The following is a 26,368-nucleotide window of genomic DNA, read 5'->3' as shown; positions in this document are numbered from 1 at the left end:
CACCTTTCACAACCCTCGCACTTTACAGGCGAATAAGTGTAGTCGATTTTTTAATACAGGAAACATGGCAGCCAATTAGCACCCAGCAAAGTCCTGCAAACAGCAATGGGATAATGACCAGATATCATTACTTGCTGGTTGATGGGTAAATATTGGCCAGGACGCCAGGGAGAAATCTGCTTTTCTTCACGGAATCAGCAATTGCCACCCAGTATGCCTTCCTTTCTCATTCGATAGAGAGCATAACATTATTACACTGGTCACAATTCTCCTTAGGATAGCTTTTCAGATAAACTACCAGGAAATAAGTAAAAACCAAGCAATTACCTTGTGTTAAATTAATATCTATTATTTTAAATAGACAGTGATGTATATACAGAGGAGCTACTTCCTCTTAGAAGGGAATCCAGAACAAAAGTGCACAATTTTAAAATTAGAGCCAGATCAATTCTCGAAATCAAGAAGCATTTTTTCTACACAAAGGTTAATAGATATCTGGAACAAACACCTGCAAAAAGCTGTGGAAGCTGGGTCAATTTATATTTTCAAGAATGAGTTTGATTGATAGGCATTTGTTAGAGAAGGGAAGTGAAGCAAAGGTGGGTAAATGGAATTTAGGCACAGATGAGTTCTGCTCTAATAGAACAAGCTCAAGAGTCTGAATTATCGCCTCCTATTTCTATGAGCTGCAGCTGAGCAGTGATTATGCAAGTATTTCCTATTGTATTAGCTAAAATCTACACAGAATTATATACCAAGCCATAATATTGCTTCTACTTGATTTTCTTTCAGTAAGTAAACCATTTTATTGTGAGTCACCAGATACGAGTGGGCTGCAGCTAGGCCAGTATCCAGTTGCTGCTGCTCTCAGTTTCCACTGTAGCACAGGAGGGGGCTACCAAACCTCTGGGTACTGCAATAGAAGCTTTGATGTAGGATGAGGTCTATGCTTGCTGTCATACAAGCTGACTGCTATCAGCCTGGCTGCAGATCTCAGTACTCAAAGGGGCATGCAGGCTCTCACAACAATCCAGCAATCTGTCCTTTAATAAGTTACTAGCTTTGGCTCCATGGAGCATACGACTGCTGTCCTCTCTCAGGGTGACATCAGTTATGCTCTCACCATTGCCACTCTGCCAGTGCCCATGATATTGCCTCTCATCGAGCCAACCCAGACTGCTTCCAGCATGCCGAATTGTGTTAAAGTTGCAGTGGTGGGTATGAGTATGGGTAATACTCACTAGACCGCTATTTGTCATCCATCCTGAATTGAGCAACTCTTTTGAGTACAAACCTGTTTCCATCTGTTTCAGATGAAGTTACATTGTTTCATAGTTTGCCATTGTGAGATTTGAACTCTTGATAATCTTTTAAATGAAAACCAAATCAACAAAATTGGGATAAATCAGGCACAGCCCCTAATTCAGGTCAGCTGTAAAACCAAGAGCAAAGTTTAAAGGAAACTTACAAACTTTAAATCAAAATGTGATTAAAGGGGTCAACAAAACACCCCAGTCCCCGCGGTGCCCACCGAGCACGGAAGGCCTCGAGAGTGCCAGCAGACACCGCGTGCTCCTTCTCCAGGGACATCTGGCAGCGAACGTAGCCACGGAAGAGGGACAAACAATCGGGCGGGACTCCCCCGTCGATCGCCCGCTGCCTGGACCTGTTAATTGCCAACTTGGCCAGGCCCAGGAGCAGGTTCACGAGGAGGTCCTCCTCCTTCCCGACCCCCTTCCGCACCGGGTGCCCATAGATCAGGAGCGTGGGGCTGAAGTGCAAACAAAACACCAATAAAAGGTTTTTCAAATAACTAAAAAGGGAGTGCAGCCTACAACACCCTATGTATACATGGTCCACGGACTCCACAAGACTGCAAAAAGGGCATGTGTCCTGAGAGTCCGTGAACCTATGCATCCTCTTATTATAAGGGACTGCTGCATGCAACACCCTCCAACCCAGGTCCCCGATAGAAAGGGGGAGGACACCTCCGTAGAGGGCCTCCCATCGGGGGCCTCCGCCGCCAGACGGCAACAAGGCACGCCAGGGCGTGTCCGGGCGACGGACAAGGGCGAGAAAATGGAAGGTGTGCAGCAGCAGTCCATACAAAAAGCCCCTCTTTGCCGTGCCAAAAGGCACAGAGGGCATGTCCCCGAGGCGGCTCATATTGTGGGGCACCAGCACCCGAGGGAGGGTTCGGGGCTTGGGGCCAATGTGGAATTCCGTCCGAACAGGGGAACGTTCAGACGGAAGACCACCGCGTACCTGGGCCACCTCAAGACCCAAAATAACGTCGGGTCCGAGCACGACCGTTCTCAGGTCTTGGATGGCATCGGCTGCGACCTGGACACTCACAGACGCGCGTCGCGCCAACTCCTGCGGGAGCATCCAGCCCAGTCCTCCGCCACCCAGCACGTCCCCGATCCTGGTCACCCCTGCGGCCACAGCCCTCCTCTCCGCCAACCACTGAAAAGGACGGAGGGGCGGATTCCTGAGCAGCGGCTCTCTGACGATAGCCGCTACTCCTGACGGGGGAGAGCTGCGTCGCGAGGCGACCACTTTCCAGACTTTGATCAGGTCCTGGTAAAAGACAGGCAACGCCTGCAAGGAGCCACCGAGGCCCAGAAATGTGTCATTGAGGAACCAGGATGTAAAGCAGCATGTGACCAGCAGTCTGTAACTCTTTTGAGTACAAACCTGTTTTCATCTGTTTCAGATGTTGTTTCATAGTTTGCCATTGTGAGATTTGAACTCTTGATCTTGGGGTTACAAACCCAGTACCATAAACACTTGGCCATTTAGGCCAAGCCTGAATTGAGCAAGGAAGAATTAACCATGTTGCTGTTCAACAGGAGTCACATGCCACTTGGATTAGGACTATGCTCATCAGAATATTGTTCAGCTGTCAGGTTTCTAGTGAGTGAAAGCTGAAGGGCCACTTGCTCAATGAAACAAAAAAAAAAGTCCACTATTTATTACCTTCTCTGTTCCTGTTCTCTCTGGATGACTCTAAATGATGTATTTAAATTGTGGGACTGCTTTGCATTGTCTATTATGTTGTCCAACAGGATTTTGATGCTCATCAAACTTGTGGCAGTCAGGTCATCATGATACAAAATATATGCGTTAAAACATCAGCAATCAAGACCAATATAATCAATGCCATAGCCAAGAGGACAGTTTCAAATGGGTTCTGCAGTCCAACTGGATTCCACAAAGCAAGCCAACTGTATACACTCTCAAAGGGTGGTGACAATTTGCTAACTGAAGAATACTGTTTATGACAGTGTGCTTCAGTTTATTTAAACTAAAACAAATTCTTCAGGAGTAAACCATCTCTATCTTATCAAGATTGATATATTATGAGACTCGGGGAGGGAAGAGAATCGACAAATCTCTACGTATTGGCTTCTGCGCTCTAACTCTTGCCTTGCTCACTCTGACACCCACCATTTCCAAACACAGCATCCAGACACTTAATAGACCTTTGGCCCATGGCCAATCTTCTGTAATCTTTCCTTTTGCACAAAAGTGCCCTATTCCTTTCAATCAGTTGTTTCAACAGATCTATTAAGAAGACTGAACACATTTGGATGTTGTTACACCACCCCAGCTTAACAAAATTGCATATTTCAACCCTCATTGGCAGCCATGCAGCACTATCCATCACTCACTTACCTCAACTATTTGTGAACACCACCAGCTATCAGCTCCACAAAACTAATTCTCCAGCTAGCATCTTGTGTCATTAGATTCCCTAAGAAAGCTGTGAAAACAATCGTACCACCTTTCTTCTAAGGCAAGCCCTACTTTCACAGTGCTTCAGAGTAGTCCCACAGATCTAAAGGCATCGAGAGAAAAAGAGAACAGGAACATAGAAGATAACAAATGGTGAACTATTTTTCCTGTTTCATTCAGCAAGTGGCCCTAAAGCTTCCACTCACAAGAAACCTGACAAATGAACTAGATTCTGATAAACATAGTCCCAATCTGACCGATATGTGAGCCCTGTTGACCAGCAACATGGCTAATTTTTCCTTGCTCAATTGGTCTAGTGAGTGACACCCATACCCATACCCGCCACTCCAACTTTAACATAACTCAGTATTGTGTGGCTATAAAAATGAACAGCATCAATTTGACACATGTCTGTAACTGATTCACCACGTGTGGGAAATGTATTTGACAACGCTGGTCTAGGACATGCATTCACTGGGCATGTGTGGTTCTAACTGACAGAACATGCTTCAAATCTTCCCGAGAGGTTGCTTGGTGTCACGATCTTCAAAGCTACCAGCAACACAAATGGCATGTCTGTGCAAGTGCTCTTTATAGGATGACGTGTCACGTGGGCCATGCCAGATGCAGTGCATTTGCAATTCTTGGCGACTCCAGTTTCGTAACATAGGTTCCAGTGGTGCTATGAAGCCAAATTATTTGACTTGTATCTTAACTTTAACTTTAAAGAGCATTTCACCACCCCCACAGCCCTAAGTATGAAAACTGCACCTCCCACCACCCATCCTTTGCTTTTCCAGAGTGAGGTTGCCAAGTTTACACAAGTGTCTTCCAAGCTGTTTTGTGCTGTTGTAGTTTTGACTATTAACAGTGTTGTTATATTTATAATAATAAAGAAATGATCATGGTTGAAATGGTGAGTGAAAACTTGCATATGAGTAGTTCCTTTCCGCACCAAAAGATTTCCAAAGAACTTCACACAATGGAAGTCATTTTGACTTTGGCCAATAACGTACAAAGGGTGATATCGGATCTCTCAAGTTTCGTTCTGACTTCAAAAGAGATTAAAATCAGTAGAGTGCATAACAGGCGGCTAAGCATGTATCAACTGTTTTACACTATTAGCCAAAGTCAAAATTATCCCCATTGAGTTAGTATAGCGGCAATCAAAATTGCTGAGTATCTATTAAGTTAATGAAAAATACAGAATAATGTTCTTTTTTTTAATAATTCAACGAAAGCCATTCCCAAAATTATTGAATATAATTTTGGAATTTCAAATACAGGTCCATAAAGTGAAAAAAAATTATTTATATATGTAACTGGATCCTTTTATATTTCCAGGATATTGGCTCCAGGTCAATCGGGAAGAGTTGGCAATCCTACTTAAACTGCTAACACTGAAGCAAAGCTTGACTTACCTTGCTGCTTAGATGGGGGCTCAGCATTTGAAAGTTCTGTCTCAAGTTCATTCCTTAGCCTAAACAAGAAACATGTTTACCAGATATGTTAAAAACAGGCATCAGGACTACATCGAGCTAGAGAAACAACACGAGATGTGGTTTTACCTTTCACAAACCCACAATGCTCCCACCATTTTCTGTCCCATCCATCTCCACATCAAGGGACCCCTGAACTATCCATTGATCTGAATGACTTAGCTGTTAAGTGATGGCTAAGTGCTAACTAGTTATTAACCAATAGCAGATATACCATTAGCTGCTGTGAATCAGAGTGATGCCATTTGGCACCAAGCTTTCAATCCAATAGATAGCAGCTCATGAAACTCAACATATCTATAATAATAGAGTTTTTGTTTGCCTGAACTGCTTTGACCGGACAGTTTAAGGGGCGCATCTGTTGGTGGGCAGTGCCTGACTCACACTGAGGTGTGTGGAGGAATCGAGCATGTGACGCACAACGTGACTGACAATGTTTGGTGGGGGCAGTGGCAGCCAGGCAGCAGTGTTAGTGGAGAACAATAGCAGTGAAAGGTAAGGGGAGCCCACAAAGTTACCCTGGCTGGAGAGATTGTTCCTGTGAGGGATTTGTTGGGATTGATGGGAGGGACAAAGATGGTGTTGGAGAGGTGGATGAGATGACAATTATTTAATACAACTAATTTTTTGAAAACTGTTCTTTGTGCTGAAAATAAAGATTCACTAGATTTGAATAAAAAAGTTTTAGAAATGCTGTCAGATAAATTAATATAATATATTGGTATTGATTCTGTAGATGCAGAAGATGATAACAGTCCAAACCTCCAGGGTTTCTACACAGTCCAACTCCACTGGGCACACCACTGCACAAGCTTAGACATAGGAAGCAGCAATTATAATGTAGCAATAAAGCTTGAAGCCTAAACTAGGACTTGGCCATGGAATAAGATTGGTGTTTAGGAATTTGTTTTCTTCAATATTACATGCTGAAATTATAACACAGATTTCAACGAAATGGAGGCCCAAATCTTCCTCTGGGTTCGAGAAAACACAAACTATGCACTTGCACAGCTCGCAATCTGAACACTGACCCATGTGCGATTTCACATGCTATTTTTATCTTTTCACATAGGAATCGGGTTCACAGTGCAGTCTGTGATCAGCACCGAGTGCATGAGAAGTATGGGTGTAGAGGCGGGTCAGTTAAAAGGTCAGTCTCAATTCTCCAGCACAATGTCTTAGTTAAGTCCCAGTTGTATTAAAGACCATTAGGCACACTAGCTCTCACTCCTCAGACAGCCCTAACCACTCCCCATGTGACCCCCATGTCAACTCATGCTCCTCCCATTCAGTTCTACTGAAAGAGTTCTTACACCTGTCCTTATTATGTATGCTTGGCTAGGAGCCCAGATTCTTAAAAAGATTTTCTCAGCAGCTGGGCAGAACTGTTGACATTACTTGATTAACATTTTTAAGTGGTTATAATAAATTGTTCTTTTTGGGATCTCATTTGTCAATTTCTCAATGTTCATTTGTCTAAGTTTAAGAAGTGTGAAGTGTTTGAAGCCTCTGCTCTTGATACATTAATGGTTTGTCTGATTGATACTTTTATATATCTGTAGGACCAACAGGTTTTTTCAAAAGAAGATTTGTGAATGGGTGTTTTTTCTTTCTGCGCAATTCCATCTATATGCCATTGTTACTATATGGTTCATTGTTTCTGAACATAGGGTAAATTGGGTGAATAGGCATGAAAGGGCCCTGAGTTGGCAAGGAGGATGTGAGGCGCTATGGGGACAGGGTAATGGGCATGAGTTGACATGGAGATATGAGGGGCTATGGGGATGCATGGAAGTCATGAGTTGGCATGGAGGGGCCATGGGTAAGACCTTTTGAACTTACCTTTCATAAAGTTTCTGAATATAAACTGTGGTTTATAACTCCAAGGTGCTGTGAACTAGGAGTCATGAAAAAGCTGGCCTGATTTCACAAAAATTGCGGGTGGTCGAAGATGCCTACCCCCACAATAGAGCCAGCAAGGTTGGGAGCTGGGTCCCATTCATGAAAATTGGGGCACCAGGAATCGGGGGTGCGAATCTCAGAATTGGGTCTCACCTGCCATTTTAAATGGCTCCAGAGTTGTTCTGACTCCGCAAAAATCTGGGCTTAATTGTGGCCATTTGAGCAAAGAAACATGCCTCTGCACCCAGATGAAAATAATATTGAATCCCATCAGATATAAACTTACCTTTTCAACTCAGGAGTAAAACATTACCAATTAAACTTTCATTTCTATGACTACAAACAAATCGCAAGGTCAAACTCTTGACAAAATTTGTATTCACATTCCTAGGCCTATTTTTACAAACGGACAGCTTTATATACTGTAGCTTTTCCTAGAGTGAGAAGTTTTGATTCTGTTAGTTTTTAGTAAAATAATAAGAGATCCTGCATTTAAAGAAGTACTGCTGCAGTAAAGATATTAATTTGGCTGCAAATGTTTTTAGGTCTCTCCTAGTTTTAACATATTGCATACTTACCTACCGATCTAGACTCAGCCTCAAATGATTATGGGACTGAGATTAATGGGTTAAATAATCTCAATTAATTTTAACTGCAGGTAACATGTGCAAACTGTAAAATACAAGGGGATTAGGGACTGCAAATTAATTAGAAGGTTAGTGTCTCTTTACAGAATCAGGACACCAGGTATTGGCTCCAATGGGAAAATTGTGTGGAGGAAGGAAATTCCGTTAGCCACACTATGTCCTAGGGCAATTTATGCAGTTGTGGAAACATGATCTAAATTTGGGGCAAAGTTTATTCCAATCTAACAGGAGAGACACACCCCTTACTGCATCAGTATGGTCACCATTTTCTACAACTATTATCCATACAATGAGCAAGACTGCAAATTGGTACTGGGTTTAGACCACAAACTAATTCCTCATATAACCCTTCCAAAAGGTGACAGAAGCCTTCAGTAGTTAAATTCAATTTTAATTCAGGTATGAAAAGATCAAGGTTGTTTAATCGACTGCACATCTCTTTTGATAATTCTATTTAAATCCTCTCGAGAGATATGGGCAAATAAAATTAAGAAACAATATATTATGTTCTAGGAAAGCAGTAACCTTTGTTATCAGATTATACAGGATATTCTTCAAAATGCATTAAATAAAACACCATACATGCAAATTTTATATGGTCACTTTAGTTTTCTTCAACAGTACATTAATTAAAGTTCTCCCAATGGCTTACTAGATAAGTTCACTACCCATAGTGGTCATTAAGTGACACATACGAGGACAGTCCCACATTTGATCTCTGCCCTGTGCCAAGTTAGCTGATCTCAACCAGGATGGCATTAAAATTAATTACCCTGAGCATACCAGACTTCTAGAAAGGGGCATTAGCAAGAAAATCTAGCTCTGATCTTTATGCAACAGATAAATGAGTGTCAATATTGGGTTAGTACAGGATCAGGACCAGGACTTAAACCTCCAGGATCCAATTACCTGCAGGCATTCAATGTTAAGACTCACATATCACTCCACAGTTATAATATTGGACAAGGACAAACAAGAGGAGTCCTTAATGCTCAACTAAAGCAGGCACTAGTCCATCTGAAACAAAAGCAAAATACTGTGGATGCTGGAGTTCTAAAATAAAAACAAAGTGCTCGAAAAACTTAGTAAGTCTGGCAGCATCTGTGGATGCTACTACCTCATGGGTTCAGGCGTTTACAGCACAGGAGGCCGCCATTTGGCCCATCATCTCCACGTCGGTCAACAAAGATCCGACTACACTAATCCCATTTTCCAGCTCTTGGCCCATAGTCCTGGAGGCTATAGCAACACAAGTGAATGTCTAAATACTTCTTAAATGTTATGAGAGTTTCTGACTCAACCACCCTTTCAGGCAGTGAGTTCCATACTCCCACCACCCTCTGGATGAAAAAATTTCCCTTAAACTCCCCTCTTAGCCTTCTACCTCTTACCTTAAATCTATGCCCCCTAGTTATTGATCCCTCTACTAATGGAAGAAGAATGCCTTCCTTTCCACCCTATCTATCCCCCTCATAATCTTATACACCTCTATCAAGTCCCCTCTCAACCTTCGCTGCTCCAAGGAAAACAACTCCAGCCTATCCAATCTTTCCTCATAGCTCAGACCCTCCAGCCCAGTCAGCATCCTGGTAAATCTCCTCTGCACCCTCTCCAGTGCAATCAAATCCTTCCTATAATGTGGTGGCCTAACCAGCGTTTTACACAGTTCCAGCATAACCCCCCTGCTTTTGTATTCTATGCCTCGGCTAATAAAGACAAGTATCCCATATGCCTTAACTACATTGTCTACTTGCCCTGCTACCCTCAGTGATCTGCAGATATGCACACCAAGGTCCCTCTGATCTTCAGTACTTCCAGGGTCCTACCATTCATAGTGTAATCCCTTGCCTTGTTAGCCCTCCCCAAGTGCATTAGCTCACACTTTTCCAGGTTGAATTCCATTTGCTGCTGCTCTTCCAACCTGACCAATCCATTGATATCCACCTGCAGTTTATGGCTATCCTCCTCACTATTTACCACCCTACCAATTTTCATGTCATCCACGAACTTATTGATCATACCCCCTACATTTAAGTCCAAATCATTATGTACACCACAAACAGCAAGGGCCCCAGCACCGAGCCCTGAGGAACCCCACTCGAAACAGATTTCCAGTCACAGAAACATCCCTCTACCATTACCCTCTGCTTCCTGCCTCTCAGCCAATTTTGGATGTAACTTTGCCTTGGATCCTATGGGCTCTTACTTTCTTGACCAATCTGCCATAAGGGATCTTATCAAAAGCCTTGCTAAAGACCATGCAGGCCACATCAAATGCAATTCTATCAACACTCCTGGTTACCTCCTCAAAAAATTCGATCAAATTTGTCAAATACCACCTTCCTTAACAAGTCCATGCTGACTATCCCTGATTAATCCGTGCCTCTCCAAGTGCAGATATAGTCTGTCCCTCAGAATTCTTTCTAGTAACTTCCCCACCACCGAGGCTGACTGGCCTGTAATTTCCTGGTCTTATCATTACCTCCCTTTTTAAATAATGGGACAACGTTAGCAGTCCTCCAGTCCTCTGGCACCTCACCTGTGGCCAGAGAGGATTCAAAAATTACTGCCAGGCCCTGATATCTCTTGACGTTTTGAGTCCGTGTGACTCTTCATCAGAACAGGTGAAGAGTCATATGGACTCGAAACGTCAACTGTATTCCTCTTCGCAGATGCTGTCAGACCTGAGTTTTGCCAGGTATTTTTGTTTTTGTTTCAGATTTCCAGCATCCGCAGTATTTTGCTTTTACCCTGATATCTCTTCCCTTGCCTCTCTCAACAGCCTGGTATACATCTCATTCATCTAGACCTGCGGACTTATCCACTCTTAAGGCCACTAAAACCTCCTCTCTCTATGTTAATTTCCTCCAATATTTCACAGTCCCCCACTCTGATGTCTATACCTGCGTTGTCCTTTTCCATTGTGAAGACCGCGCAAAGTATTCATTGAGTACTGTACCCACATCTTCCGAGTCCACACACAGGTCTGTTTATCAGTCCTGAAGAGTTGTCGTTATGGACTCAAAACATTAACTTTGTTTCTCTCTCCACAGATGCTGCCCGACCTGCTGAGTTTTTCTAGTACTTTGTTTTTATACTAGTCCATCTACATATACCAGTAAGGGGCCTAATGCCTGCTTCAGGTTCTTGCTGCAACACTGGTTTGCCCCACAGCAGCCAGCACAGAAAGTGGGAACTCCTAATTTAACTCCCTTGTTCTATAGATTTAAATGTTTGGTTTGGGAGTTCTTTGGGTTTATGATGACTAGATGAATCAATAATACTGCAATTTTACTGTTAACCCAAACCATAGTAATAATGGCTCACTGCCTGGCTTCTGGAATGAAGCAAAACAATGGACTAATAAATTTATCACTCTCCAAATTCTCAATATTTACTGCAACATTTACTGCATAGGTTGAAATACATGGTCATCTCTAGTGGGATTCATGGCCTTACTGTATGCCTCATGCATTGTGGGCTACCCAAGGGGGCATTACATAACAAAATTAAAATTAAACTATTCATTCCAAATCAATCACTAAAATTTTCCAAGCTCCTTGGAGTGGGGTTTGGAGGCAATTTTGGGGGGGGGGATGAGCAGTGGTTGTTGGACAATAGCAGAAAAATGTGTTGGGCTGGCTTCCTGTTGTCTTTGCGCCTCTGTGCACTTATACCAGAGGCAGCATCGAAGCGCTGACAGCTAACCGACCAGCAGCAGCGAGAAGCCAATTAAGGTAGTTGAGTAAGGAAGTCCTAAACAAATGTACCTAGGAAAGTATAGAATGATTAGAACAAGTCAATATGGCTTTATTAAGGGGAATTCCTGTTTGAAAAATTTATTAGAGTTTGAGGAGGTAACTAGTAGGGTAGATAAAGGGGAACCAGTAGATGTAGTATACCTGGGTTTTTAAAAAGCATTTGATAAGGTGCCACACAAAAGGTTAATAGGCAAGATTAGAGCTCATGGAGTTAGGGCTAATATAGTAACATGGTTACAGGATTGGTTACAGAACAGTAAGCAAAGGGTAGGCATAAACAGGGCATTTTCAAGATGGTTGGCCATTATTGCAGTCTAAGCAAATGCTCTTTTCCTACAAGCATCACTCCACTGTAAGATTAGATTTATAAAAATTTGCCCAACCAAACTTACAAATCTTCAATGTTTCCTCCCAAAATGATTATGAGGACTCGTGGCACACAAGCATTCCCTGTCCCATAATTTACAACTGAGCTATTTTATCATGACATTAACTATCAGTACTGAGTGTGCTACAAAGACTGCCTGTGTAAAGGAGTTGGTTCCAAAATCAAGGAAAATCTGAAATCCAGCAGAGTCTCGGCCCCAAGGGTGCCGGATTTGGGAGACTGTATCTGTACTTGCGAAGGAGACCACACAGCATAGGTTGACTAGATTGGTTCCTGGGATGAGAGGGTTGCCCTATGATGAGAGGCTGAGTAAATAGGGTCTGTATTCTCTGGAGATTAGGAGAATGAAAGGTGATCTCCTTGAAACATACAGGATAAAAAAAAAGAATTAAAAGTCTAATGATGACCATGAAAGCATTGTTGATTGTCATAAAAATCCACCTGGTTCACTCGTGTTCTTTAGGGAAGGAAATCTGCTGTCCTTACCTCGTCTGGCCTACATGTGACTCCAGACCCACAACAATGTAGTTGATTCTCAAATGCCCTCTGAAATGGCCCAGCAAGCCACTCAGTTGTATTAAACAACTAAAAAGTCTAAAAGGAATGCAACTGGTCAGAACACCTGGGATCAACCTAGGTACCTAGGAAATGAAAATGGCAAACAAAGCCCTGCAAAGTCATCCTTAGTAACATCTGGGGGCTAGTGCTAAAATTGGGAGAGCTGTCTCACAGACTAATCAAGCAACAGCTTGACAGTTATATTTTACAGATAATGTCCCAGACACCACCATCACCATCCCTGAGTATGTCCTGACCCACCGGCAGGACAGACCCAGCAGAGGTGGCAACACAGTGGTATACAGTCGGGAGGGTATTGCCCTGAGAGTCCTCAACATTGACTCTGGCCCCCATGAAGCCTCATGGCATTAGGTCTATGATGGGCAAGGAAACTTCCTGCTGATTACCATGTACCAAACCCGCCCCCCCCGCCACCACCCACCCCATTCCCCCAGCCCCCCAAAGCTGGTGAATCAGTGCTCCTCCATGCTGAACACCACTTGAAGGAGGCACTGAGGCTGGCAAGGGCACAGAATATACTCTGGGTGGGGGACCTCAATGTCCATCACCAAGAGTGGCTCGGTAGCACCATTACAGACCGAGCTGACCAAGACCTGAAGGACACAGCTACTAGACTGGGTCTGCTGCAGGTGGTGAGGGAACCAACAAAAGGAAAAAACATACTGGACCTCATCCTCACCAACTAGCCTGCTGCAGATGCATCTACCTATGAAAGCATTGGCAGGAGTGACCATTGCATTGTTCTTGTGGAGACAAAGTCCTGTCTTCACATTGAGGATAACCTCCGTCGTGTCGTGTGGCACTAGCACCATGCTAAGTGGGATAGATTTCGAACAGATCCAGCAACTCAAGATTTGCAACCATGAAGCACTTTGGGCCATCATCAGCAAAACTGTACTCAAACAGAATCTGTAACCTCATGCCCTGTCATATCCCCCATTCTACCATTACCACCAAGACAGGGGATCAATGAAGCCTGGTTCAATGAAGAGTACAAGAGGACATGCCAGAAGCAGTACCAGGCATGCCTAAAAATAAGGTGTCAACCTGGTGAAGCAACACACAGGACTACTTCCATGCCAAACAGCATAAGCAGCAAGTGATAGATGGAGCTAAACGATCCTACAACTAATGGATTAGATCTAAGCTTTGCCATTATGCCACATCCAGTTCTAAATGATGGTAGACAATTAAACAATCTTCAGCCAAAAGTACCTAGTGCAGGATCCATCTCGGCCTCCTCCGGAGGTCCCCATCATCATAGATGCTAATCTTCAGCTAATTCTATTCACTCCATGTGATATAAAAAAACAGCTGAGGGCACTGGATACTGCAAAGGCTTTGGGCCCTGACAATATTCCAGCAATAGTACTGAAGACTTGTGCTTCAGAACTTGCCGCGCCCTTCGCCAGTCTGTTCCAGTCCAACTACAACATTGGCATCTACCCGATAATGTGAAAAATTGTCAAGAGACGTCTTGTACACAAAAAAAAGGACAAATCCAACCCTGCCAATTACCGCCCAATCAGTCTACTCTCCATCATCAGTAAAGTGATGGAAGAGGTCATCAACAGTGCTATCAAGCTTAGCAATAACCGGCTCATTGACACTTAGTTTGGCTTCTGCCAGGGCCACTCAGTTCCTGATCTAATTACAGCCTTGATTCAAACATGGACAAAACAGCTTAACTCCTAAGATGAGGTGAGGTGAGAGTGACAGCCCTTGACATGAAGGCAGCATTTGACTAAGTGTAACAACAAGGAGCCCTAGCAAAACTGGAGTCAATGGGATTCAGGGGGAAAACTCTCCGCTGTTTGGAGTCATGCCCAGCACAAAGGAAGATGGTTTTGGTTGTTGGAGGTCAATAATCTCAGTTCCAGGACATCACTGTAGGAGTTCCTCAGGATAGTGTCCTCGGCCCAACCATCTTCAGCTGCTTCATCAATGGCCTTCTTTCCATTTAAGGTCAGGAGTGGGAATATTCGCTGATGATTGCACAATGTTCAGCACCATTCGTGACTCCTCAGATTTTGAAGCAGTCCATGCCCAAATGCAGGAAGATTTGGACAATACCCAGACTTGAGCTGACAAGTGGCAAGTAAAATCGCACTACACAGTTTCCAGACAATGACCATCTTCAACAAGAGAGAATCTAAATATTGCCCCTTGACATTCAATGGCATTAACATTACGATCGCTGAATCCCCCACTATCAACATCCTGGGGGGTTACCAATGACCAGAAACTGAACCGGATTAGCCATATAAATACAAGAGGTCAGAGGCTAGGAATCCTGCAGTGGGTAACTCACCTCCTGATTCCCCAAAGCTTGTCCACCAGCTACAAGGCACAAGTCAGGAATGTGATGGAATACTCCCCACTTGCTTAGGTGAGTGCAGCTCCCACAACACTCAAGAAGCTTGACACTATCCAAGACAAAGTAGCCTGTTTGATTGGCACCCCTTCCACAAACATTCACTCCCTCCACCACTGACGCACAGTGGCAGCAGTGTGTACCAACTACAAGATACACTGCAAGAACTCACTAAGCTTCCTTAGACAGCACCTTCCAAACCCACCACCACTACCATCTAGAAGGACAAGGGCAGCAGATACATGGGAACACCACCACCTGGAAGTTCCCCTCCAAGTCACACACCATCCTAACCGTTCCTTCACTGTTGCTGGGTCAAAATCCTGGAACTCCCTCCCTAACAGCACTGTGGATGTACCTACACCAAATGGACTGCAGCAATTCAAGAAGGCAGCTCACCACCACCACCTGCTCAAGGGCAATTAGGGATGGGCAATAATTGCTGGTCTAGCCAGCGACTTCACATGAATGAATTAAATTCTGCAGGGGCTTGATAGCGTAGATGTTGAGAGATTGTTTTCGCTTGTTGGGGAATCTAAAACATAGGGGTACAGTCTTAGGATAACACGCTGATCATTTAGGATAAATTACTTCAATCAAAGAGTTGTGAATCTTTGGAAGTCTCTATCCCAGAGGATTGTGGATGCTCCATTGCTAAATGCATTTGAGGCTGTGATTGACAGATTTTTGGCCTCTCTCAACAGGTATGGGGATTGGGTGGAAAGTGGAGTTGAAGCCTGAGATCAGCCACAAATGTATTGAATGGCAAGGCAGGCTTATTGGGCCATATGGTCTACTCCTGCTCCTATTTCTTATGTTCTTATGTTCTTCAGTAGGTAGGTAATCTGGATTTTCCTGTGACATTCCAATTTTCCCAGAGACAACTGGGACCCAAGTAGTGTGCATGACTCGCTAGCTCACAGGAGGCAAGTGCACAGCAGGAGGTCCCACCTATTTGGTCTTTATATGAGATCTGCAATTAATCTCACTAAAAGGGAAGCCTGCGATCAAGGGCCCACCATTGCAGCAGACTCTCATGCAGCCTGCTGTGAATAACTGCTGAAGAACACAAGCTTAACAGAATCATTCCAGCCCCTTCTTCCTCACCTCTCTCTGATGCCCCAGTCACTGTCGCTGCACTCTACTGAAGCCACAGTGAAGGCTGCTGCCCTTCCTCACTTGCCGCTCTGTTTGGGCCTCCCGCCTCATCAGCCAGCCTCACCTCCCTAAGGGACAACAGAAATGGTGGTGGCCTTTACAGGTCTCTTCCAGTAAGATTTCACTGGAAGGTGGAAGGGTTGGGGCCCAAAAATTATACCATGTATGAATTTTTTTTTTAAGTGGGGAAAACTCTGGCCAATGACTTTACAGAATAAAGCACCAAGTTAAAGCAATATTCTCATAGGCACGCTATAAACATACTCATCATTCCTCTGCAAAGCAAGTCTGGCTTCCTGCTCCAGATTTAAAACTTTCTGTTGAGCCTCCTCTACATGGTGAGTTTTCAGAGTCCTGCGGTTCATACCTCGTAGCTGTGACTGCAAGGTCTGTTGGAGTTAGAAGAAGAAAATACATTTTGAAACCATTAAGCTTCTTGGAAACTCCTACATGTAAATATTTATCAGCAACAGTAATTGACAAAGTAGGGTAGCTGCCCTGTCATATCAGAGGTCATTGCATCTTTGTCCCATTATGATAGGGCACAAAAGTTCTTCATTGTCTTTAAAGGAAGGAAAAAGACAAGTGAAAAATAAATATGATATGCAGTTTACATAAAACTAGACAATTCAACTACTGTAAGCAAGCACCAGTTTTTAAAAATTCATTCATGGTATGTGGGTGCTGCTGGCTGGGGCATCATTTATTACCCATCCCTAATTGCCCTTGAGAAGGTGGTGGTGAGCTGCCTTCTTGCACAGCTGCAGTCCATGTGCTGTAGGTACATCCACAGTGCTGTTAGGGAGGGAGCTCCAGGATCTTGACCCAGTGACGGTGAAGAAACGGCGATATATTTCCAAGTCAGAATGGTGAGTAACTTGGAGAAGAACTTCCAGGTGGTGGTGTTCCCATGTGACCGCTACCTTTGTCCTTCTAGATGGTTATGATCATGAGTTTGGAAGGTTCTGTCCAAGAAGACTTGATGAGTTCCTGTAGTGCATCTTGTAGATGGTACACACTGTGAGTCAGTGGTGGAGGGAGTGAATGTTTGAAGGTGGGGTGCTGATCAAGCGGGCTGCTTTGTCCTGCATGGTGTCAAGCTTCTTGAGTATAGTTGGAGCTTCACTCATCCAGGCAAGTGGAGAGTATTCCATCACACTCCTGATTTGTGCCTTGTAGATGGTGGCAAAGCTTTGGGGAGTCAGGAGGTGAGTTACTTGCCACAGGATTCCTAGCCTCTGACCTGCTGTTGTAGCCATATGGCTAATCCAGTTCAGTTTCTGGATGTTGATAGTGGGGGATTCAGCGATGGTAATGCCATTTAATGTCATGGGGCGATGGTTGGATTCTCTCTTGTTGGGCCTTGGGATCTTTTAATTCCAGCTGAGGGGACAGACTGGAGCTTCTGAAACACAGCACCTCTGAAAGTAAAGCATTCCCTTAGTATTGCACCCCAGATCTTGTGCTCATGTGCCTTGAGCCCACAACAATCCGACTCAGAGGTGAGAATGCTACCAACCGAGCCAAGACTGACAACACAAGAGGAACACTTCACTTCTTCAAATGCAGTAGGGAAATTCTGAGCACAGTTCTGATCAACAGGTTTTCAAAACTAAAGCACTCTGTTGACATTTAACCAAAATACATAGGATCAGGATTCTTTTGATATTGCCCAAATTCAGTAGCATTGAAACTCTGCCGAACCATATTCAGAATAATTTTTCTCATGATGGCCCACAAATTATAAGATTTGTTAAATTCAATGATCAGAGAGCATGAATGTGAGGATAAAGATCTTGAAGTTGACTTGCTGGAGCAGAGGGAGCCAAAAGAACCTGGCATCTGACAAGAACATAAGGAGCAACGTTTTGAAAAGCTCAGCAAATTTAATTCCTTTTGCCCACAGAGGCTAACATTTGTTAACAGTATGGTATGTCATTTACATGAGTGTTTAAATACTGAATCACACACAGACATGTGTAATACTTTTAAATATGATGTTTTGTTAAGTAGAAATGGGTAGTAAATCAAACAAAGAAGTGAAAAAAAACATGCTTGGAAAGAGAAGTGAATTTGTAAAGGAGAGATTGGATACTCTGGACGGGAAAACAAGGGTAGAAACAACTTTAATAAATAAATGCATTGATGTAACCTTTCACTTCATTTTTCTGTTGGTGATTATTTAGTAGAATAGATTTTGTGCCCTTTGATTGCTTAGTTATCATTTATTGCAATTTCATAGTTATAGGTTTTGGTCTTTTAGATGAGGTATTAAACCGAGGCCCCACTATCCTCTCAGGTTGCATAAAGACAACATGGCACTATTCAAAGAGGAGCAACTGGAATTTTTCCAGTGTCCTGACCAATAATTATCCATCAACCAACATCACTAAAACTGATTAACTGGTCAATACCACATTGATGTCTGAGGGTCCCCTTTTATGTGCAAATTGACTGCCACGTTCCCTGCATTTACAACACTATTATAAACTACTTCATTTGACGTAAAGCACTTTGGGACATCCTGAGGTCACAAAAGGTGCTATATGAATACAAGTTTGTTTTCTCTTTTTTATGGTGATGTACAATATACAGAACTTTTGGGTGATATTATGTTGCATCTGTAACATCAAAGGAGCCTGTGAAAAAGCAGTACCGCATAAGTTTATCACACTGCTCTACTGAATACAACCATTTCCTAAAATATTGTGACATACAGTTTCAACTTTGATTCCCTGACAGAAGTTTCCCAACATGTAGATTCATTCGAAGAGTTGCAATTTTTAAACACATTACCTTGTGTTGATCCTTTGGCTGGGATTCCAGGAGTGACGTAAGATACAGATCATATTCAGACTGAGGGAAGAGGGGCAAACAAGAAAAAGTGAAAGAAACAACGTTCAACATTTTATGGGGGTTAAACTATAGTAACAGTACAGTCTCTAAACCAACAATTTGGGAAGGGACAGATGGGAGGGGGGGAATGTGCGAGGGTTGGAATAGTGCAAGAGAAAAGGTGGAGAGTGTGCTGAAAAGAGAAGGGAGAAGAATAAACAGAGGGAAGAGAAGAAAGAATTAATTCACTCTCTGAGAGGGCCTCTCACCCTCAATCTGTTTCCCTCGTCTCCTTTCATCCTGTCTGTCTCCCTCAAAGGTACTTTGATTGCATTCAAAATTCTACTTCTTGTTAAAAAAAAGAATGAGAATTAGACTGTAGAAAGAAATTTAATCTGTTTCTCGCTATCTTTACCTGTATCTATCTGTCTGCCACTTTCTCTCAGTTTTTTGTGTATCCACATTACATTGATCCTTTCAAACTGTCAAAATTACATGTGACAATTCATCAGCTTCCAAAGAGAGCTAGTTTTTTTTTAACTATTGAAACAACTTTAAATAAAGAATCACAAACACACTTTCTTTTTCTACCCCTCCCCAGTGATGGTCTTTTTTTTGGAAATTGAAGCAACATTAAATGAAGCTAGGCATTTTTTTTCAGCTGAATACATTTTCTAAAATTGCTACACCATGAAAGCCACAGCATAAATGAATTAAGAAAGCTATCATTTTTCGTTCAAACACACACTGCCTCAGTTTTAACAGAAATCACTATATTGATTTTACATTAAAAAAGCTTTTGAAATTGCCTTGTATTTTTTTTCAACATTATTAGAAGGAAAGCTGCTGGACAGAAAGATAGAGGAAAAATATTCTATCAGTATAGCTGAGTGAATGGTGCTGATAAATCCTGGGAAGTTAGTTCGGCTGCATAATACAAATTCAGTTCACAGAATTGTAACTTCAGGCAAAAGGGTCAATTCCAAGACATTTTAAGTTTTAGTTACTAAGGAATGAAATGGCAATTAAAAAAGTCAGAAAATATTTTTAGGTGTTAAGTGAACCAGATACCAAAATTGCACAATCAATGTTAGGATTTTTACATAGAAAATAAACATTATAAATGTGGACACAGGAAATGATAAATAGGGAAAAGTGAATGGAAAAAGATGGATAAATGTAACAACAGAAAGTGGTTACACAGACAGAAAATTTTGAATCAGATTTATATATTCTCTTTAAAGTAAGTTATGGAGATCGATAATTAGTTATGGAGGATGGGGTCCTCTCTTCCTGGTGTTGCAGGTCCACCAGGTCCACTTCACATGGACAGGGGAAAGCACTTCTGTCACATGTCTAGAGATTTGGAAACATGAAGGAGAACTGTTTGGACATGTCTAAAAACCCACAAGCTGTAAACAACTAAGTCTTAATCTGGAATAATCAATCATTTCAAGCAGTTTCCAATATTAACAGAGAACAAAGAGCATGGAATGATAACACGGATGAGAAGCATTTTGGTGCATACAGTTTCTTGCGTTCTTAATAGGTGTCACTCAGCTTTGGGACAAAGCATACACTCTTACAAAAAAAAACTTTCCACAGTAAGCACAGCATTAAAAGCAACATATTGTCACTTAATATCGATCATTTTAAAACTTTAAAGAATGTGCACTATATGTCCTTGCAGTTAGCTGCTTTTTTAAAATTCATGCATGGGATGTGGCCATTGCTGGCTAGGCCAGCGTTAATTGCCCATTGCTAAATGCCCTTGAGAAGGTGGTGGTGAGCTGCAATCCATGTGGTGTCGGTACACCCACAGTGCTGTTGAGGTGGGAGAGGTGGGGGGGGGTGAAATTCCAGGACTTTGACCCAGCGATGGTGATATATTTCCAAGTCAGGATGGTGAATGGCTTGAAGGGGAACTTCCAGGTGGTGGTGTTCCCATGTACCTGCTGCCCTTGTCCTTCTAGATGGCAGCAGTCATGGGTTTGAGAGGTGCTGTCTAAGGAAGCTTGGTCAGTTCCTGCAGTGCATCTTGTAGATGGTACACACTGCTACCACTGTGTGTCAGTGGTGGAGGGAGTGAATATTTGTGGAAGGGGTGCCAATCAAGAGGGCTGCTTTGTGCTGGATGGTGTCATGCTTCTTGGCTGTTGTTGGAGCTACACTCATCCAGGCAAGTGAAAAGCATTCCATCACACTCCTGACTTGTGCCTTGTAGATGGTGGACAGACTTTGGGGAGTCAGGAGGTGAGTTACTCACCGCAGGATTCCTAGCCTTGGTCCTGCTCTTGTAGCCACAGTATTTATGTGGCTAGTCCAGTTTCTGGTCAATGGTAACCCTCAGGATGTTGATGGTGTGGAACTCAGCGATTGAATATCAAGGGGTGATAGTTAGATTCTCTTTTTTTGGATACTGTCATTTGCCTGTCACTTGCATGGCACGAATCTAACTTGTCACTTCTTAGCCCAAGCCTGGATATTGTCCAGGTCTTGCTGCACTTAGACATAGACTGCCTCAGTATCTGAGGAGTATTGCTGAAAAAGAGATTTTTTTTGTCAAAGGGTTTCATCTTGCACTCATCAGGAAAATTTTCAAGAAAATACCAATGTCAGTGAAATAAAACATATTTATATTGTTTGAGAAGACAGTGATGATTGGTTGACAAGTGGACTCTGATTGGTAGAGGAGTTGCCATGCAGAATGCACTAGTTGGTTGGTGACTGACAATTAACTGCCAAGCATTGTTTGCAATTTAAACTAGACAGCTTGACTAATTAGTCAAGACATTGCTCTGGGGAATAAATCAGTGAATGGCTCAGTTATTTTGTTTAACTGAAACAGGTGAAATGTGTGTATATGGTCTTTCTGTCTGCAAAGAAAAAGGTCCTGTGCATTAATATACGTAGCTTCCAGTACATGCAAATGCGCCACATTGCGAGCCCAACTGACATTCTTAAATTGGTTGTCAGCGTAATTCTTAGCACGCTGTGGATTATTTAGCAAATGGTGCCCAATTGTGAAATCACATCTAATGTTCGACACTGTGTTTTGAGTTTTGCAAGCATGGGTTGGTTGGGTACAGTCAGTACCTTACCTATTGCAAACAGCGGAAGGGACATGCTGTTTGATATGATCCACCAGTCTTTGGGATGCATGACCTACATACCTAGAATCACACTGGCACTGAAATTCATACACCATTTCTATGATAGGCAGAACATCTTTTTGGCTTGATGGCAGCATCTTGTTAGTGGCGAATGCCACTTGTGTTGCTACTGCATAGCAGCAGCATGAACCAGCTAGCTTCACCTGTTGGTCAAATTTTGAGATACCTTGACCTTCCATGGTAATCTGAGGTAGACTGGGCACTTTTCACGGCTGAAAGTGATGGCCTTAGGCCTGTTCATGATGTTGTGGGTATACAGCATGAAATCTGATCAGGGTAGGCATTATCCCACATAATGTCTTTGATGCACCTATGTAGGCCATACATCCCAAAGACTGGTAGGCCTAGGACACTACCCTGAGGGGCTCTTGCAGTGAAGTACTGGAATTAAGATGACTGACCTCCAACAACCACAACCATCCTCCTTGCACTAGGTATGACTCCTATCAGCTGAGAGCCTTCCCCTGATTCCCATTGACTCCAGTTTTGCTCAGGCTCCTTGATGCCACACTCGGTCAAATGCTGCCTTGATATCAAGGCCAGTCAGTTTCACCTCACCTCTGGAGTTCAGCTCTTTTGTTCATGTTCGAACCAAGTCTTTATGAGGTCAGGAGCTGAGTGGCCCTGGTGGAACCCAATCTGAGCATTAGTAGCAGGTTATTACTAAGCAAGTGCCGCTTGATAGCACTGTTGATAACCCATTCCATCACTTTTCTGATGATCTATAGTAGACTGATGGGGCAGTAATTGGGGCCGGGTTGGATTTCTCCTGCTTTTTGTGGACAGGAAATACCTGAGCAATTTTCCACATTGCTGGGTAGATGCCAGTGTTGTAACTGTACCGGAACAGCTTGGCTAGGGGTGCAGCTACTTCTGGAGCACAAGTTTTCAGTACTATTGCCGGAATATTGTCAGGGCCCACAGCCTTTGCAGTATCGAGTGCCCTCAGCCATTTCTTGCTATCATGTAGAGTGAATAGAATTGGCTGAAGACTGGCATCTGTTATGCTGGGGGCCTCCGGAGGAGGGCGAGATGAATCATCCAATTGGCACTTCTGGTTGAAGACCAAAAGTCACACGTGCTTCAGCCTTCTCTTTTGTACTGATGTGCTGAGCTCCCTCATCATTGAGGGTGGGGATGTTTGTGGAGCCTGCTCCTCAAGTGAGTTGTTTAATTGTCCACCACCATTCACAGCTGGAAATGGCAGGACTGCAGAGCTTGGATCTGATCCATTGGTTGCAGAATCGCTTAGCTGTCTATTGCTTGCTGCTTATTCCGCTTGGCACGCAAGTAGTCCTATGCTGTAGCTTCACCAGGTTGACACCTCATGCCCTCCTGCACTCTTCATTGAGCCAGGCTTGATCCCATGGCTTGGTGGTAATGGTACAGTGGAGGATATGGCGGGCCATGAGGTTACAGATTGTGGTTGAATACAATTCTGCTTCTGCTGATGGCCCATGGCACCTCATGGTTGGTCAGTCTTGAATTGCTAGATCTGTTTGAAATCTGTCCCAATTGGCATGATGGCAGTACCACACAACATGATGGAGGGTATTCTCAATGTGAAGGCTCCTACCAATACTGTCATGGACAGATGCATCTGTAGTAGGTAGGTTGGTGAGGATGAGGGCAAGTACGTTTTCCCCTCTTGTTGGTTCCCTTACCACCTGCCAGACTCAGTCTAGCAGCAATGTCCTTTAGGACTCAGCCAGCTCGGTCTGTAGTGGTGCTACCAAGCCACACTTGGTGATGGACATTGAAGTCCCTCACCCAGAGTATATTCTGCACCTTTGCCACCCTCAATGCTTCCTCAAAGTGGGTTCAATATGGAGGAGCACTGATTCATCAGCTGATGGGGGTGCAGGATGTGGTAATCAGCAGGAGGTTTCCTTGCCCATGTTTGACCTGATGCAATGAGACTTCATGGAAAGGTATTCCTTCATACAACTATTAAAATTGCAGTGTGAGGGAATCTATATTTTTAAATTCAATTTGTATGTTTTTGAGGCAGGCCTTACTTTTAAACAGAAGCTGAACTGAAAGGAAAGCAGAAAAAAACCTGTCTCTAGTCTCTAAGGAATCAGGAGCAAGCTGAGGGTGGGAAATTAAAACTAAACATTGTTGAAAAATATAAAAGGACAGATCTGTGCAAGCTATGCAGCAGTTGTTGAGTCCACTGATGCAGAACAGACAAGAAGGCTCAAGAAGAGACTAGATCCACAAGCTGAGAATAACAGAGACTAAGTTGCTGCAGCTGTTTCTGTTACTTGAAAGTAACATGGATGAATCTAACTGCCCAGACGAAGACCCAGGCTTTCGTTCCTGGATTGGGTTTGCCAAGGCAGGAGATTTCCCAGCTTGTTGAACCCGACCTTTAAAAATGTCCATTTACAGGTGGGATTATCAGTCAGGAGTGCAAGGAGCTGGGGGTGGGGGGGGGGGGGGGGGGGGGGGGAAAGAGAGTTACGGGCAGCAAACAAGTCAGGGATGGCGACCCCAGAGTGAATGCGTGGGCTGCCGGGTGTGGAGGCCGGTTGGGCGCAAGTACTGTCTCTGTGCTCCGCACTGTGTTTAAATAAAAGAAAAATAACAATAAACCAAAAAACATCCCACCAGCCCTCATCCCCACCGCTCTCACACACTCTATGCCACATCCATGCCAACCCATGCCCCCTACCAACCACATGACCCCATAACCTTTATGCCAATCCATGTCCCCTATCCACCCCTCCTCGGTCCCAATAACCCCTATGCCAACTTCCTCGACAGCCAGGCTGTTCCAATTAGTTTGCATGTAAAAAAATGCATACCAAGTTTTTAGGAAATATAAATAAAGTAAGTTATATTTGTATTTATGGGTGTTAGGAATGAGTTTTAGCTTTAAAGTTTAAGTTTGATTTGTATTTCCATGTGTGTGTTAAAAAAGGTCAAGTTGAGTTTTGGTTTCACTTTAAAAGGGGGAACCTGGGGTTTAGTTTTATCTGAGGGAGACAGTAGGTCTAAAACTGTTTGTATATCTGTGTTTCTAATGAGTTTTATGACTCTTGGGGAGAAATTAAAGGAAACACAAGGGTAGAAAAAACCTGTGCTGTTGCCTAGCAACAAGGGTCCAGAGAGGAAGACCCACCCACACAGAGAGAGAGAAAAAAAACAGCAGCTTGAATGCAGTTGGAAGAAGGTGCCAGGACAGGCAGGACATGAAAAGGGACAGATAGCAGGTTCCAAGCCAAAAAAGAAATGTCCACAAAATCCAGGGGAGTGGAACAGGAGAAAGTCCCTAGAAGACCTTCTAGTCAAGGAAAGGACAGGAACCTGGAAAAGGGCTTGTTAAGTGAAGTTAAGAGTGAGGAGCAGATGAAGGCTCCAAGCTTCAGCCTAAAGGAAGAAATGCTTCAGGAAGCAGGTTTAAAGCAAAAACAGCTTGCAAGAAGTTGGAAGGTCCAAAGAGACAGCTGAAGGTCTGTAACTCTTTACTATGGGCATATGAAGCAGTGGTGTACTGTTGGCACGACTGAGCATTTAAGAGAGTGCATGGAAGGAAGTTTGAATGCACATGGCGATCCAAGGGAGTGGAACATCGGAAGGAGTGTTCAAAACTCTGGAGGTGAACCCTTGTGGAAGGTGCCTGAGAGAAAGCATCGGTTTGGGAGAAGATTCCAAAGCAAGTGCTTGGAGAGCGGAAATTGGAAACTCTCCTGTGAAAGACAGAATTCAAAGAGACTGGTTGGCTGACGGTGTTACAAGTGTCTGGGTGGAGCTGAGGAGAGATCCATAGCATTTGTGTGGGGTGGCATCTGTCACTTAGTTTCAGAGTGTGGTGTGTCTGACTACAGGTCACCTATTAGTCTACATGGACTGTGTACTTACTGTGAACTTTAGAGTATAAGATAACTTTTGTAACTTGGGCTATCCTTACAAATCTGTATATATTTGTAAAGGTGTGGTTGTGGGTGAAGGAGTATTGTAATACTCGAACACCAGCCTGACTCCAGACCCCCCCCCCCCCCCCCCGCACGAAGATGGCAACTGCCAGGTTCGGGAGCAGGGCTTGGCATTTTCGGCATTTCCAGGATTTTCACCATGACGGAGAGCCTCTCTGTCATGGCGAAAATCCAGCCCCGATTTGTATAGGTTCTTGCAGACGTGTGCCATTTGCAGTGAAGACCGTGCCTATGGAACTCGGGTTGGTTATGCATTGCTGTTGGCTGGGAATCAGACTAGCTCTAGGAGGATCGGAGCTGAAAGTCCTTGTGAGGAAGACAGAGTTTGAAGACTCACTGTAATCATGAAAATCTGAGTGGACTGCTGAGCCAA

At 43.5% G+C, this 26,368-nt stretch overlaps 1 protein-coding gene across 5 annotated transcripts in view; it reads right to left on the bottom strand.

The window, feature by feature from the left end:
* The window catches only part of LOC121289705 (uncharacterized protein C6orf118-like), a 55,017-nt gene that overhangs the window by 10,963 nt on the left and 17,686 nt on the right, over positions 1–26,368 (bottom strand). For 4 of the 5 annotated variants that reach the window (XM_041209341.1, XM_041209332.1, XM_041209358.1 and 1 more), the window contains 3 exons: positions 18,843–18,902; positions 16,311–16,435; positions 5,160–5,218 (listed from right to left, as the gene is read on the bottom strand). In XM_041209341.1, coding sequence (XP_041065275.1) covers positions 5,160–5,218; positions 16,311–16,435; positions 18,843–18,902 — 244 coding nt within the window. The remainder of the gene's footprint in view (positions 1–5,159; positions 5,219–16,310; positions 16,436–18,842; positions 18,903–26,368) is intronic. The other variant, XM_041209367.1, reaches the window with a different exon arrangement.

Source organism: Carcharodon carcharias, chromosome 2 (genome assembly GCF_017639515.1).
Source record: "Carcharodon carcharias isolate sCarCar2 chromosome 2, sCarCar2.pri, whole genome shotgun sequence".
NCBI classification, from domain to species: domain Eukaryota; kingdom Metazoa; phylum Chordata; class Chondrichthyes; order Lamniformes; family Lamnidae; genus Carcharodon; species Carcharodon carcharias.
The sequence above is the reverse complement of the archived record's forward strand: the minus strand, read 5'-3'. Positions and strand labels throughout refer to the sequence as shown.